Below are 16,240 nucleotides of genomic sequence, written 5' to 3'. Positions count from 1 at the left end.
CACCCGCAGCCCCACAGCTCCCAGTGCAAAGGGGGCACAAACCTACAGACACGGCACTTGCAAACCAGCCCGTGTGCAGACACCTCGCACGGCCGCTCGGGTCTGGAAGGGGAGGGGGTGGGAGCCAAAGTGACCAGACCCAGCCTGTCCGACCCTCCCCCGGTTCCAGTGCCACTGGCCTCCCCGTGTCCCCTCTGCGAGCAGCCTGGGATTTACCCAGCCCGGCGGCTCCACCCTGCAGCACGAGGCCCCTTCCCCCGGGGCAGGCAAAGCCCCCTCACTCCAGTCCATGCTGCGGGGGGGGGGAGGGGTGGTTTGGGGCCATCTCACCTGCAGCGCCCGTGTGACACTGCTCTGTCCCCGTGAGCAGGGCTGCCGAGAGGGGCTTTACCGGGGGGGGGGGGGGGGGGGGGGCTGGGCTGCGTTTCCCACCCGCTCTCCAGGGTCTCCCTCCTCTCTGGCTCCGCAGAAACAGCTGCGGCCCCTCCCTCCGCAGGCCCCGCCCAGAGGCAGAAACCAGACCTGCAGCCTTTTGCCAGGGGAGCAGCTGCAGAGAGGAATGTAAAATCCTGGGGCAGAAGGGGGGACATTTACCTGGGCGAGCCATGGGAGTGGCTGAGCTGGACCTGAGAGACTGAACTCAGCTCTTGGGTGGAGGACACTCCCCCCGAATCCTTTGGCTAACCGGGGTCCCCATTCACATGGCCCTGTGCTGGAGCAGTCAGAAGGACGAGGCAAGGGGTTGCTTTACTCCGCCCCTACCTATCCTCTGCCTCTCCCTCCCGCCCACAGCCCCTAGCAGAGTGACTCACTCGCCCCTTCCCACCGGCCAACGGAAAAGCCGTGCCGGCTCCGCACTGCCCAGGCTGTTCCTGAATTGGCACGTCGGGCGCAGAAGGCAGAGGCCTGCCGAGGACATGAGAACATCCTTCCCACCCCCCCGGACAAGCGTGTCCAGTTTTTTAGCGGGATCTACCTGGCAACCCTAGCACTCAGGCCCCGGAGTCCGAACCCAGAGGCAGCCACGCAACATTCCTCCGAGGAGTTTTAAACTCCCGGGATGTGACGTCACAGCACGCCGGGGCCCCGCCCACCTGCAACGCTGCACATGGCGAGGGGGAGCCACGCACGTTAGGGACGGTCTGGGGCTGAGGGGGATGCTCTGGGGGCAGGGTGGGAGAATGCGCAGGGGGGCTGGCAGGGGGGGCCGGGCCCACTCCAGGCAGAGCCAGGGGAGAGACCCAGCTCCACATATTGGTGGAGCAGGGCCCCCGGCTCTGAATAGTTACTTGCCAGCACTTCCGGGTTCAGGGGCGCAGGGCCCCCTTAGGTGCACAGGCCGAAATCGACCGAATCGGCCTAAGGCCGGCCCTGGTGCCAGGACAATGGGTATGTGGAATGTGACTGTTTCTCATCAGATGCAAAGGGCTGGGTGTGATGGCAGGGACAGATCTACCCCAGAATGAATACAGGGGGGTGAGCAAATGTCCCAGCTCAGAAAAGGGCAACAAAAATGATTTGGGATTTGAAACAGGTCCCATAAGAAGAGAGATGAAAAAGACTGGGAGTTTTCAGAATAGAAAAGAGGAGACAAAGGAGGGGTAGGATAGAGGTCTGTAAAATCATGCCTAGTGCAGAAAAAGTGAATAAGGAAAAGTTATTTATTTATTCCCATAACCGAAGAACAAGGACTCACCAAATTAAATTAATAGGTAGCAGGTTAAGACAAACAAAGGAAGTTTTTCTTGACACAGCGCACAGTCACCCTGTGTCTACACGGCCACTTTATTCCACGTCTACACTGCAGGTATTTTGAAAGTGTCAAAATACTGTTACGCTGGAGGACTTCTTACTCTGACTGCTGTAACCCTCATTGTACGAGGAATAAGGGAAGGTGGAGGAAGAGAGCTCTGTTTCAAAATAGGTGCTGTGGAGACGCTCCCAATTTTGAAATAAGATATGAAACTGACGTAGCTCACTTTGTGTCGCTTAATTTTGAGATAAGTCCTGCTGTGGAGACGCATCCTAACAGGGTTCAACAAAGAGCTGGATAAATTCATGGGGGTTAGATCCTTCAGTACTTATTAGCCAGGATGGTGAACCTAGACTCTGTGTGCCAGGGGCTGGGAATGGGTGACAGGGGAGGGGTCACTGGATGTTCCCTGTTCTGTTCCCTCCCTCTGGGGCACCTGGCACTGGCCACTGTGGGCCGACAGGACACGGGGCTGGATGGGCCTCTGGTCTGACCCAGTCTGGCTGCTGTGATGTTCCCTGGTGAGCGCCCCCCATAGATTAGCTCAGGCAGCTCCCTGCTGGGCCTGCTGGCTTGTCCCAGACACTCCCATCCCCCGTCACTCAGGCTGGGGGCTCGCAGCGTCGTGCCAGGGATTTTCTGGGCAGCTACAATTCCAGGCAGCGCCGTTCAGCTCTGTCCTTCAGGGCCTGTCTGCTCCCTAGGGCTGCAGTAGGTTTCTTCTACCTCCCTTAAGTGGAGCTGCAGGGAGGGAGGGGAAGGAGCTTCCAGGGGTCATAGAGGTGAGGAGCCAGGGGCTGGGTACAGGGGAGTCCTCCAGGGTCACACAGACTGGGGTGTGTGAGGCCAGAGGGGCTGCTGTCAGGGAGACAGGCGGAGCTCGGTGTTTGTGCCCCACCCCACCCAGATCCAGGGTCGGATGCTCTGCCCAGGGAGGGAGCCCGGCGGGAAAGTGAAGATCGGGGCCTTGGCAGCAGCATCGATAAATGTCACCAGCCCCCAGTCACAGTCCAGACAAACCCGGATCCTGCTGGGGGGGCTCAGGGGCAGGGGGGTTGCAGGGTCAGTGAGAGCCCGGAACTGACCCCACCACCACCCCACAGCCCAGATCCCCTCTTTGGGGCTCAGGCTGATCCCTCCCTTTCTGCTCACAGACTGTCTGGCCACCCCCAGAGACCAGATCCCTTCCTTGGGGGGTGGAATGATCTCTCCCTTCCTCTTCACAGACTCTCTGGCCACCCCCAAAGCCCAGTATTGCCCACCCCCCACCTCCACCTCCCAGTAATGTCTCCCTGAGGTGAAGCCCTCACGGCCGAGTACACAGGACACACTGTCAAATCTCTCCTGGATGTCGGGCAGTGGCTGCCGTGTGTTTCCCAGTCTCACACGTTTCCCATCCTCCGACAGGACGAGCTGGGGATGCGCCGTGTCTGGATCCAGAGTCACGTTGGCTGGGGGAGAATCAGAGCGTGAGGGGCAGAGCTCAGCCCTGGGGGGGTCGATGGCGTCAGGGACAGAATCTGCCCCAGCTGGGCAGTGACTCAGGGACTCTCCTGCCTCCAGGGGCGCCCGGCTCTGAGTGGGGAGCAGCCCTGAGGTCTCGGCCCAGCCCAAGGGGCAGCTCACTCCCCGGCAGGGAGGGGCCGTGGCAGAGAGAAGGGGTCAGAGGGGCTCTGACACTGGGAATCTGCCCCCCTCTCCCCGGGCCGCGGACAAGCGACTCTGGGCCGGGGACCCCAGATGGAAACTGCCTGGTCAGGGCTGGCTGAATCCAGGCCCTGCCCTTGGCTGGGCCCCTCCCCATTGAAATGTCCCTGGGTCCCAGCTGCCTATGGGCAGGGTTTGTGATTCCCCCTGTGACACGTCTCCCCCGCACGGCACGTCTGGGCTCGGCTCCTTTCCCGTCGCACTGGGGCTCTGGGCCGAGCTCCGACCTGCCCCCCACCAGGCTGCTCAGCCTCCGGCCCAGCGCCCAGACCCCGCAGAGCCAGCAGGGAGGGGCAGGGACTGGCCCCAGCTGGGCTGGGCGGGAAGAGGCTGAACAAGGCGAGTCCTGCCCTGGGGGTGCCCAGGCGCCGTGCGGAGGGATCGGGGGTGTCTCTGTCCCAGCCATGGCAGGAGGCTGACTCAGGGGTGACAGAAGGAAGAGAGGCCCCAGGGAGCTGAGGGGGGTCCCAGTGGGGGCTGGGCGGAGGGAGAGAGAAGCTGAGCTCACGCGGGGGGAGAGGAAAAGGGGAACAGGACCAGAGCTCTGCTCTCAGCAGCTCCCCAGGTGCCTGCCATGGGCCCAGGACTGCCCCTGTCTGTGCCCCGGGCCCTGGTGCTCTGGGGTCTGATCCATCCCTTCCCCTGGCAGAGCAGGGACCCTCCCATGGACTCTTGGGTCCTCTGCCGGGGGCAGGAGAAAGAGCAACATCCCCGAGTGCCCTGGAGTCCATGCTGGGCACAGCCCCTCAGTCACTGGGGGAAGGGAAACTCCCCACTTGGACCCCCCCACCTCTCCCGCCCCAGAGAACAAGGGGAGCCCAAGGCCGAGAGGAGATTTGGATGTAGGAGGTCTCCAAGCTGGGGGGTCCAGGCTGGGGGGGGCTGAGGGTTTTGGATACCGGGGGGGGGGGGTACAAGCTGAGGCAGGGAGTTCAGGTGCTGGAGGGGCTGAGGGCTCTGGGGGAGCCCTGGAGATAAAGGGCTCTGGGCTGGGGGGTTGGACTCTGGGCTGGGTCTCTGGGGTGGCTCAGGAGGAGGCGTTTGGGGGCAGGAGGAGGCCCCTGTGCCGGTGAAAGCTGGGGGAGGGGCAGTTTGTGGCTCTGTTCCCATGGCTGGGGCCTGGCCAGCAGTGCTAAACAGCCTGCCCGGTGCCTGTCCTTTGGCACCGCACTGCGCCTGGCAGCAGGCCTGGCTCTGAGGGGGGCACGAGGCCTGAGGCAGCTCACCTGGTCTATACAGGCTGAGGGGTCCCTCCAGTGCATCCGGCAGAGTGTCTGGGGGAGGAGAGGGGAGATTCAGGTTTGCACGGGGAGCCCAGAGCCGGGTTGTCACGTCACAGACACACTCAGGCCTTGTTCACTTCCCGCCTTTTGTCGGTGCCTAGGCCCAGGCCCTGCAGAGACTTTGGCATCAAAGCAGCTTTTGGCACTTTAGCCCCTTGATTAGGGTTACCAGGTAGTGTAAAAATAATACTGGACACACTTGATGGGGGTGGGGGGAAGGGACCATCCAGGAGGGGAGCAGGGCTGGCTGGGAGGAGGGGGGGGGAAGCAGAGTTGGTGGGAGGGGGGCTTCGGGTGCAGCGGGGCTGGCTGGGAAAGATCGGGGGGGGGCAGCCGGCGGGAAGCAGAGCTGGCGGAGGGGACTCAGGGGCAGTGGGGTTGGCCGGGGGAGATTGGGGGATGGGCACCTGGAAGAAAGCAGAGCTGGAGGGGACGGGAAGGGTCGGGGACAGCGGGGCTGGCTGGGGGAGATCAGGGTGGGGGGGGGCAGCCTTGATTGAAAACTACTGCTCCTCCCACTGTGACGTAGTGGGGGTACCTGGCTGGTTTCTATGCTGCTGGCTCTGGGGTAACCTCCACTGGCTGCCGTGGGTACCACGACCCAGCAAAACAGGATGAGTCACTATGCAAAGGAGTATGGCCAGACACCCCCCATGGAGAGGAACAAAGGAAGGTGGAATGCTGCTCTGGCTGGGGGTCAGGGCTGGAGGAGGGTTAGGGAGTTCCTGTCTGGAAAGCAGGGGAGAAGGAACTGGGGAGGGGGCTGGGACTCCCCTATCTCAAGGGGGCACTGAGGCCTCTTAGCCCCAGTTCCTGCAACCAGATTACATCTGTGCTGTGCTGTATCCTGGAGGAGCAATAAACCACCCTCAATTCCACTGGCTGGTGGAGTCTGTTGGTGCCATTTCGGGGTGCAGGAGATGGGGGACCCCCAACGCGCCATCACACCCACCCAGCTGGCTGCTTCAGCTGCAGTTTGAAGAGAACTGGCTCAGCTGCAGCAGCATGTAGCCAGAGGGAGGCTCCTGGACTCACCCCAGCCCGGGGCCCACCCCTTAGCACGGCACTAGGGGGCAGAGGTAACTGTCCCGCCGCCCCTCCTTCGCCATACCTCTGGAGTGGGGAGGGGATGGGGGAGAAAGGGCCGGGCAGAGCCACAACTCCGGCAGCTGCTTCCAGGAGCCGCTTGCCGGGTTTCCCCCTCCTCCTTCAGCAGCCGCCATTCGGCCCTTCGGCCAACGGGGAAATTCCCGGTATCTCGCCGGGCCACTCTGTCCCGGCCCTGGGACACCCGCCCTGCAGCCCTCTGGCTGGGAGAGACGCAGGGGCCAAAACGAAGGGATTTTGCTGAATTTGGGCCAGAAGGTTGTGACCATCCATGAGTCTCCTTCTCTCCCTCGGCTTGGCTAGTAGGGGAAGTGCTGAGAACTGGGACCAGGGTCGTTGCTCTCTACACGATTGGAGACTGAACCTGGGTATTTATGCTGGACAATATACGGCCCAGGGGCCAGATCTGGCCCACCAAGCCCCCAAATCCGGCCTGGGGACCCCAATCCCGGGACTCTCAGGCACACGCAGCTGCCATGGTTTAAAGCTCAGTCCCTGCAGCTCTGGGCTCTGCAGTGGGGGGGGGGGGGGAGGGGAGGGCTTCATGTGATCTCCCCACCCCCAGCCCAACCCTCAGCTCCGATTGGCTGGAAACAACCGGCCAATAGGAACTGAGAGATTGGCCTGGGGGTGGGGGTAGCACAAGCCTTAGAGCCACATGGAGGGAGCAGTCTGCAGTTTAATGTGATATGGAGCTACAGCAGGCAGGGAGCTCAGCCTGCCTTGGGGGTGCTGCAGAGCTGCCTTTGGCACCCCAGCCTCTCCTGCACCCCCACTCTGTACCCTCTGTCCCAGGTGATAACTCCCTCCTAGACCCTGTAGCCCCTCCTACACCCCTCCCCCAGGCCAGAATCCTCTCCTACATCCACACTTCCTCCCATTCCCCTGCCCCAGGTCACCACCCACACCCTCTGCAGTCTGCACCCCCCTTTTCCCCTTCTCCCAGGTCACAGCTCCCTCCCCAAACTCCCTCTCAGACCCCACACCATCTCCTGCACCCCAGTCCCTTACCCTGTGTGGCCTTCTGTATGCAACACCCACCCTAAACCCTGCACCCCCACCATAGCAAAGTGTGGGCCTTGGCCACTTTCCAAAATCTTGTAGTAGCCCCCACCAAGAATTATTGCCCCCCAGCATTGATGCTGATTGGCTCCGCTTGGGCCTGGTGTGCCGTGTGCTTGCCATAAGGGAAAAGTTTTCTACAGTGACCTTGCTCTTAAAGTGCCGTGTTTCTCAGTTGCTCTGCAGGACCCAGATGTGTTGCTCACATAAGGTGTTTGCACAGACACCCAGAGTGACCTGCCCAGGCCAGGGAGCGACGTCCAGAACCCCCCTGTGGAGAAGTGATTCGTGCACATCAGAAAAGAGAGTAACTTGAAAATTGCTTGGGCAGCAAAAACCCTCCAGCAATTCAAAGTTCCTGTGTGAGCCATGTACAAGTCACACAAGGTACTGACTGTCCCCAACACAAAGGAGATTGGAACAGAACTCATCCGGGTATAATCTGGATGGTTCTAACAGGTCAGATACTGTCGGGGGTCATCCTGCTATCACAGGAGAAATGCACCATGACTCGCCTATGCCCCAGGAGAAGGGAACTGGGCGTGTTTCTCTCTCTCTGGCGTTTCTCACTCTCACACTCACTGAAATTGCAAAGGCTGCTTCTGAACAAACAAGGGTTTGAATTAATCAGCCTGAGTGTCTTGGAACCCAAGTCTGTGCCATTCACCCTGCAATTATATGGGAGCATCATCTAATTATGAACCAATTGACCTGCGCCATTCTCCTTCCAGCGTCCCACTTTCCCCTCCTCCATCCCCCAAAGGTATCTTTGAACTCCCTCAGCATCTCCGACAGCGCAATAACTTTCCGGGAGAAACCATGGACTCGCTTCTCCAGTTCAGGAGCCATCTCCTCTGGCTGCTGGGCCTGTCCCTTCTCACACCTGGGGAGAAGCAACATCCCATGGTGGCAATGCAGTGGTTCCCAGCCTTTTCAAGCATATGGACCTCTTTTCAATCCATGAAAATTTCACGGACCCCCTCCCCTCCCTGGGGGAGAAACAAAGAAAAGGAAAAGAAAAAGAACATAAGAACGGCCGTACTGGGTCAGACCAAAGGTCCATCTAGCCCAGTAGCTTGTCTGCTGACAGTGGCCAGCACCAGGCGCCCCAGAGAGGGTGGACCGAAGACAATGATCAAGTGATTAGTCTCCTGCCATCCTTCTCCAGCCTCTGACAAACAGAGGCCAGGGGCACCATTTCTATCCCCTGGCTAATAGCCTTTTATGGGCCTAACCTCCATGAAATTATCTAGCTTCTCTTTAAACTCTGTTATAGTCCTAGCCTTCACAGCCTCCTCTGGCAAGGAGTTCCACAGTTTGGCTACATGCTGTGTGAAGAAGAACTTTCTTTTATTAGTTTTAATAAAAGAATTTGTCTAGAGCCCTTTTTAAATATTGGTGTCATGTTAGCTACCTTCCAGTCATTAGGTACGGAAGCCGATTTAAAGGATAGGTTACAAACCACAGATAATAGTTCAGCAATTTCCTATTTGAGTTCTTTTAGAACCCTTGGATGAATGCCATCCGGTCCCGGAGATTTGTTGACATTAAGTTTTTCTATTTGTTCCAAAACCACCTCTAATGACACTTCAATATGGAACCGTTCCTCAGATTCATCACCCATAAAGGACGGTGCAGATTTGGGAATCTCCTTAGCGTCCTCAGCTGTGAAGACTGATGCAAAGAAATCATTTAGCTTCTCCGCAATGGCTTTATCGTCCTTGATTGCTTCTTTTATATCTCGATCGTCTAGGGGACCCACAGGTTTTTTAGCAAGCTTCCTGCTTCTAATGTACTTTAAAAACATTTTGTTATTTCTTTTTGAATTTTTGGCTAGCTGTTCCTCAAAATCTTTTTTTCCTTTTCTTATTACATTTTTACACTTGGTTTGACAGTGTTTATGTTCCTTTCTATTTATCGCACTAGGATTGGACTTCCACTTCTTAAAAGATGCCTTTTTGTCCCTCACTGCTTCTTTTACATGGTGGTTAAGCCACGGTGACTCTTTTTTAGGTCTCTTGCTATGTTTTCTAATTTGGGGTATACCTTTAAGTTGGGCCTCTATTATGGTGTCTTTAAAAAGTTTCCATGCAGCTTGCAGGGATTTGCCTCTAGTCACTGTGCCTTTTAATTTCTGTTTAACTAACCTCCTCAATGTTGTGTAATTCCCCTTTTTGCAATTAAATGCCAGAGTTCTGGACTGCTGAGGTGTTCTTCCCACCACAGGAATGTTAAATGTTATTATATTATGGTCACTATTCCCAAGCGGTCCTGTAATGGTTATCTCCTGGACCTGATCCTGTGCTCTACTCAGGACTAAATCGAGAATTGCCTCTCCCCTTGTGGGTTCCTGTACCAGGTGCTCCAAGAAGCAGTCATTTAAGCCATTGAGAAATTTTCTCTGCTTCTCTTCCTGAGGTGACATGTATCCAGTCAATATGGGGATAATTAAAATCCCCCATGTGACGGCGCATTGGGGGTCCCCCGTCTCCTGCACCCCGAAATGGCATGAACAGACTTCACCAGCCAGTAGAATGGAGGTTGTTTATTGTTCCTCCAGCACAGTGCAGCACAGATGTAATCTGGTTACAGGAACTGGGGCTAAGAGGCCTCAGTGCCCCCCTTGAGATAGGGGAGTCCCAGCCCCCCTCCCCAGCTCCTTCTTCCCTGTCTTCCAGCCAGGAACTAACTAACTCTCCTCCAGCCCTGCCCCCCAGCCAGGGCAGCATCCACCTTCCTTTGTTCCTCTCCATGGGGGGTATCTGGTTCAACAAATTTGGCATTACCTTTGCATAGTGAGGTTTTCCCTGCTGGGTCTTGCTCCAGACAGCAGGGGTCACCAAAGCCCAGCAAGTACCCCCACTACGTCACAGTTCTCCCCCCTCCGAGAGCGAACTGAGCAGGGTCACTCCGCTCGTGACCTAGGGAAGTTCGGGCCCCTCGCTACGGGACAGCGCATCGGCGATGATGTTCGCGCTCCCCTTGACGTGGATCACTTCCATGTCGTAGTCCTGCAGGAGCAGGCTCCACCGCAGCAGCTTGGTGTTGGTCCCTTTCATCTGGTGTAGCCAGGTCATGGGGCAGTGGTCGGTGAACACTGTGAAACGCCGGCCAAACAGGTACGGCTGCAGCTTTTGCAGAGCCCACACCATGGCCAGGCATTCCCTCTCTACGGTCGCGTAGCTCCGCTCCTGGGGCAGCAGCTTCCGGCTCAGGTACACGATGGGGTGACGTTCCCCTTTCTCGTCCGCCTGCATCAGCACCGCCCCCAGCCCGGTGTCCGAGGCGTCCGTAAACACGATAAAGGGCTTGTCGAAGTCTGGATTTACCAACACTGGGGCCTTGGCCAGGGCTCCCTTCAGTGCACAGAGAGCCCTCTGGCACTGCTCCGTCCAGACCACCCTGTCTGGCCTCCCCTTCCTGCACAGCTCTGTGATTGGGGCAGCGATGGAGCTGAAGTTGGGCACAAACCTCCGGTAGTACCCCGCCATCCCAGTGACAGCCTGGACCTGCTTCTTGGTCTGGGGCACAGGCCAGTCTTGGATGGCCTCCACTTTGGCCGGCTCTGGCTTCAAGCAGCCACTCCCCACCTTATGGCCCAGGTAGGACACTTCGGCCATTCCAACCTTGCACTTCCCAGCCTTTACGGTCAGCCCAGCCTCCCTCAGCCGATCCAGTACCTGGCTGACCTGGGCCACGTGGTCCTCCCAGGACTGGCTGAAGATGCAGATGTCATCGATGTACGCTAGGGCACAGTTCTCCATTCCCCGCAGCAGCTGGTCTACCAGGCGCTGGAAGGTGGCCGGCGCCCCTTTGAGGCTGAAGGGCAGGACCAGGAACTCATAGAGCCCCAGTGGTGTGATGAAAGCTGATCTCAGTGTGGCCTCCTGGTCTAGCGGCACCTGCCAGTAGCCCTTGGTGAGGTCCAGGGTGGTGAGATAGCGAGCTCCCCCCAGCTTGTCCAGGAGCTCGTCGGGCCTTGGCATTGGGTAGGCGTCGGACACCGTGATGGCGTTGAGCTTCCGGTAGTCCACGCAGAACCGGATCGACCCGTCCTTCTTGGGAACCAGCACCACGGGAGAGGCCCAGGGGCTGGAGGATGGCTGGATCACCCCCAGGGCCAACATGTCCTGGACCTCTCTCTCCAGGTCCTGGGCTGTTTTCCCTGTGACCCTGAATGGGGAGCAGCGCACTGGGGGGTGAGTACCCGTCTGCACCCGGTGGACAGCCAGGCTGGTGAGACCAGGCTTGTTGGAGAACAGCTGTTGGTGGGAGCGCAGCACCTCCCGGATCTCGGCCTGCTGGGCCGGGGTGAGCTGGTCCGAGAGGGAAATTGACTCCAGCGAAGAGTCCTCTCTGGTCCCAGGGAACAGGCCCACCAGGGGATCCTCCCCCTGCTCCTCCCAGGGCTTACACACGGCCAGCACCAAGTTCTCCCTGTCCCAGTACGGCTTCATCATGTTAACATGATATACCCGCTGGCCGCGCGTCCGTCCCGTCAGCTCCACCACGTAGTTCACCTCGTTCAGCTGCTTATCCACCTTGAAGGGGCCATCCCAGGCAGCTTGCAGCTTGTTCTTCCGCACGGGGATCAGGACCATCACCTGGTCCCTGGTAGCGTAGGCGCGGGCCTGTGCAATGAGGTCGTACCAGACCTTCTGCTTCCTCTGGGCCCTGCTCAGGTTCTCTCTGGCCAGGCCCATGAGCTCAGCAAGTCTTTCCCAGAATGTCAGGACGTATTCCACGACCGGCTCACCCTCTGGGGAGACCTTCCCCTCCCACTCGTCTTTCAATAAGTCCGGGGGCTCCTCACTCGCCTCCCATATAACAGCTCGAACGGCGAGAACCCTGTGGACTCCTGGGGCACTTCCCTGTACGCAAACAGCAGGTGGGGTAGGTACTTGTCCCAGTCCTGCGGGTGTTTGTGCATAAAGGTCCGTAGCATCTGCTTCAGAGTCCCATTGAACCTCTCCACCAACCCGTTGGTCTGGGGGTGATACGCCGAGGCCCAGGTGTGTTGCACCCCACTCTTCTCCCACAAGCACCGGAGCAGGGCCGACATGAAGTTGGATCCCTGGTCCGTGAGAACCTCCTGGGGAAACCCCACCCTGCTGAAAATGGTCAGCAGTGCGTCTGCCACCGTGTCTGCCTCGATGGAGGGCAGGGCCACGGCCTCGGGGTAGCGGGTGGCGAAGTCCACCACCACCAGGATGTATTTCTTCCCTGTCCGGGTCGCTCTGTTGAAGGGCCCCACAATATCCATCGCCACCTTCTGGAAAGGCTCCTCTATGATGGGCAGGGGTCTCAATGCAGCTTTCTTCCTGTCTTGGGCCTTCCCCACTCGTTGGCAGGAGTCGCAGGACCGGCAGTACCGCTGGACAGCTGCAAACATCCCCGGCCAATAGAAGTTTTGGAGCAGCCTCAGCCGCGTGCGCCGGATCCCCTGGTGTCCCGAGAACGGGATGTCATGGGCCAGGTGTAGCAGCTTGCGGCGATACCTTTGGGGAACCACCAGCTACCGCTGGAGCCCCCACTTGCCTACCGTCCCGGGGAAAAGCCATTCCCGGTACAGAAATCCCCTCTCCCACCGGAACTTCTCCTGGCAATCTCCTCCTAGGGGTTGAGCGGCACCCAGGTCAGCCCGGTCCCTCAGGGCCTGCAAGGAGGGATCCGCTCGCACCTCCGCCTGGAATTCAGCGGCTGGGGCTGGGACAGGGCCGTGGTTCCCCCCACTGCCTAGGTCCAACTCTAGGTCTGCTGGGATGGGGCCCTGGGCCCCCTGTTGGGGAACCTCCTCGAGTTCCGGGCCGCAAGCCCCTCGCTTGCTCTGGCTACGGGTGGTGACCAGCGTCCTGTGGGGTCCGTCTGGCCACTCCTCTAGGTCACTCCCCATTAGCACGTCGGTGGGCAAGTGCGGGTGCACCCCCACTTCCTTGGGGCCCTCCTTGGCCTCCCATTTCAGATGCACCCTGGCTACGGGTACCTTAAAGGGGGTGCCGCCTATGCCCCTCAGTGTCAGCTGAGTGTCGGGTAGCATACGGTCTGGGGCCACTATGTCGGGCCGGGCCAGCGTCACCTCCGCCCCCGTGTCCCAGAAACCCGTAACCTTCCTACCATCCACCTCCAGGGGTACGAGGCAGTCCCTCCGTAGGGGCCGCCCCGCCCCCACCCGGTGCACGGATAAATCTGTCTCCCGAGGGTCAGACCTCCCAGGGGAGGTGCACTGAGCATCCTTCCCCCCTCCCCGAGCGGAGGTTTGCTGGCCAGCCCCTGCCACTGGGGCAGCCTGCCCTTCCTCCCGCCCCAGCCAGTTAACCCTGGAATGTCCCAGGTCATGGGACCTGTTCTTGCGCCTGGTGCATTGAGCCCTCTTGTGGCCTTGTTGCCCACAGCGATGGCAAGTTAGGTTCTGTGGGCCCATTCGGGTCGGCTCTGCCCGGGCCCTGGCTGGTTTTCTGGGGTATCAATGACTGGTCCTGGTCCCTGGGGCTCGCCTCGGAGGTGCCTCTCTCCGTTGCTCCACCGAGAACCGGTCTCTGCGCGATTCTCTTTCTCTCCGGGACTCCCGTTCACCCCCGGACCGGCTCTCCATGAACTCATCCGCCAGTCTCCCGGCCTCCTGGGGGTTCTCTGGTCTCCGGTCCTTGAGCCACAGCCTCAGTTTGGGTGGGCACGCTTCATAGAGCTGCTCCATCATGACCAGCTTGAGCAGCTCCTCTGCAGTCTGGGCTCCGACTCCAGACACCCACTTGCGGCAGTATCGCGCCAGGCGGGAGGCCAGGTCCACATAGGTCTACCGTGGCCCTTTCTGTACCCCCCGGAACTTCTTCCTGTACATCTCGGGGGTCAGCCCGAACCTGTGCAGCAGGGCCTCCTTGACTCAGTTGTAATCACCTGGCTGTAGGAACTCCAGCTGACTGAGCACTCCGGCCGCCTCCTGGTTCAGTGCGGGGACAAGCTCCTATAGCCAGTCAGCTGGGGGGACCTGTTGCAGCCCACAGGCCCTCTCAAAGGAGCTGAGGAACCCGTCTATGTCGCCCACGTCCTTCAATTGGGCCACTGTGAGCCTCTCCAAGCGCCTGGCAGCCCCGGGACCCTGGGGCCCATCCACTCTTGGCGCAGCCGGGGCCCCGCAGGTTCTCCGCTCTGCCATGGCCAGCTCATGCTGTCGCTGCCTCTCTCGATCTTGGCGTTCCTTCTCTCGGTCTTGGCGCTCCTTCTCTCGGTCCTGTACTTCCAATTCCTTCATCCGCAGCTGGATCTCCAGCCGCCGCAGCTCCGCTGGGCTGGCCCCTGCCCTAGATGGGCTACGGCTTGCAGGCTTCCCGGGAGACGCTGTCTCATCTCTCCGTTGGGTTCCAGTGCTCCTCCCCCTCTCTGAGCCTGACACACTCTCAGGGGGGATCTGGCTGCTTCCCCTGGGGACAAGATCCTGGCCCTGTGGCTGGTCATTATCTTCCAGCTGGGTAATCAGTTGGGCCTTGGTTGCTTTCCGCACAGGCAAGCCCCTCTCTCTGCACAGCCCCACCAGCTCTGCCTTCAAGAGTTGGGCGTAGGCCATCTGCCCGCTGGTCCCCTTGGTGCAGACTCACCAGTCTAGTGCTGCAGCGCCCCACGATTCCCCGGAACCACTTCGCTCTGCCTCAAGCATGCTTGGCTCCAGGGCTCTTGCTTCTACGGCGCCTTGTCGCTTGCCGCTGGGAGCTTCATCCATGGGGTGCAGTGGATCCCGCTCCTGACACCAGTGTGACGGCGCGTTGGGGGTTCCCCGTCTCCTGCACCCCGAAATGGCACAAACAGACTGCACCAGCCAGTGGAATTGAGGGTGGTTTATTGCTCCTCCAGCACAGCGCAGCACAGATGTAATCTGGTCACAGGAACTGGGGCTAAGAGGCCTCAGTGCCCCCCCTTGAGATAGGGGAGTCTCAGCCCTCTCCCCAGCTCCTTATTCCCTGCCTTCCAGCCAGGAACTAACTAACCCCCTAGCAGCCCTGCCCCCCAGCCAGGGCAGCATTCCACCTTCCTTTGTTCCTCTCCATGGGGGGTGTCTGGCTACTGGTTCAACAAGTTTGGCATTACCTTGGCCTAGTGAGGCTTTCCCTGCTGGGTCTTGCTCCAGACAGCAGGGGTCACCACAGCCCAGCAAGTACCCCCACTACATCACAGGCTGACTGGGTCCAGTACAGTCCAAAGGACTCACAAGTGGGAGAAGGTGGTAAATCCCCCACAGGTTTAATATGCAGCAGGTAATAAAATCCCCAAATTCCCTGACTTACTAACTAAAAGATGCTGCACTCACACACTCCATGGATGAGCCTCAGGTTCAGAGATGACTCGGTCACTGCAGAGGGGCTGCTCTCTTCTGGCAGGGATCCTCTTCAGGCAGGAATCAGGCTGCTTCAATTCCGGAATTTACCCTCACCACAAAGGGATTCAGGCCACACAACTGCACCAAAATTCAAACTATAATCTCCTAGCCTAGCATTCAGACACACACACAGCAGGCAGCAGCCCCGAACCAGCAGACAGGGCAGAGCTGACCATGGTGGCTGGTCTCACGGGCTGCCTCCAGACTCTCCAACCAATGGCTCCTCCATCTCCTCCTGAACTCCCTGGGAGGGGCATCTCACTCCCTATGGGTTGCTGGGCAGACTCTGACCCTGGTAGGGAGGGGGAGCCAAGGCAAACTCCCTGCGCCTGTCCCTGAGCTGCCAGCAGACAGAGCCCCAGGAATCCAGGTCATCTCCTTGGGGTTACATCCACATACATAGAGAGCTTTTCAAACTGCTCCTGAACTGAGTGCAGTAAAACTCGTTACAGGGATGTCTGAGATACTGAGGAAGACTCTTTTGCTCTGGGAATGCTGAACCAAATGCCTTGTGTGACATGGCTTGAGCAACCGGAGCACAGCGCCCTCTAGTGACACCTGTTGGCTGCTCTGCACTGGCAGCTGGAGGCTGCGCCATGACACCGCTGCACCAAACATGGCCACAACCCCTGCTGTGCCAGGGGGACGTGGTGGCCGGCGTCCCAGTCTCTCCCCCTGGTGCCTGTTGGGGAGACACCTACCCAGCCCTCACCTCTGCCTGTCCCCAGTCCCGCTGTTAGTTCTGTCCCTGCCCAGCCCTCACCTCTGCCCTTGAGGGCCTGTCTGCTCCCTGGGGCTGAAGTAGGTTCCTTCCACCTCTCTTGTCCGGATCTGTGAGGGGAGGGAGGAGGTTTCAGGATAATAGAGAGGAGGAGCCAAGGGCTGGGTACAGGGGAGTCCTCCAGGGTCACAGACACTGGGGGGGTATGTCTACACTACAAAGTTAGTTTGAACTAACGT

The 16,240-nt window shown here is 59.2% G+C and overlaps 1 protein-coding gene across 1 annotated transcript; it reads right to left on the bottom strand.

Annotated features, from left to right (window-relative positions):
• Window positions 1-1,149: 1,149 nt before the first annotated feature.
• On the bottom strand, window positions 1,150-15,878 carry LOC149522148 (E3 ubiquitin-protein ligase TRIM39-like). Its single transcript, XM_089771485.1, has 2 exons — window positions 15,680-15,878; window positions 1,150-3,204 (listed from the first exon to the last, which is right to left on the bottom strand). The coding sequence occupies exons 1-2, from the start codon at window positions 15,876-15,878 to the stop codon at window positions 2,615-2,617; spliced, it is 789 nt and encodes a 262-aa protein (XP_089627611.1). The 3' UTR covers window positions 1,150-2,614.
• Window positions 15,879-16,240: the final 362 nt, after the last annotated feature.

This window comes from Pelodiscus sinensis, chromosome 19 (genome assembly GCF_052426305.1).
Source record: "Pelodiscus sinensis isolate ZL-2025 chromosome 19, ASM5242630v1, whole genome shotgun sequence".
Taxonomy (NCBI): domain Eukaryota; kingdom Metazoa; phylum Chordata; order Testudines; family Trionychidae; genus Pelodiscus; species Pelodiscus sinensis.
Note: the sequence above shows the minus strand (reverse complement) of the source record. Positions and strands in the feature narration are given on the sequence as shown.

Bases quoted from the DNA above. Each gene is read 5' to 3' on its own strand.
- LOC149522148 (XM_089771485.1), bottom strand. From the start codon at position 15,878: ATGGCGCAGCCTCCAGCTGCCAGTGCAGAGCAGCCAACAGGTGTCACT. The intron at 3,205-15,679 runs GTATGTGGATGT...ATTCTCCCCCAG, and splicing joins CAGTTTGAAAAGCTCTCTAT to CCAACGTGACTCTGGATCCA.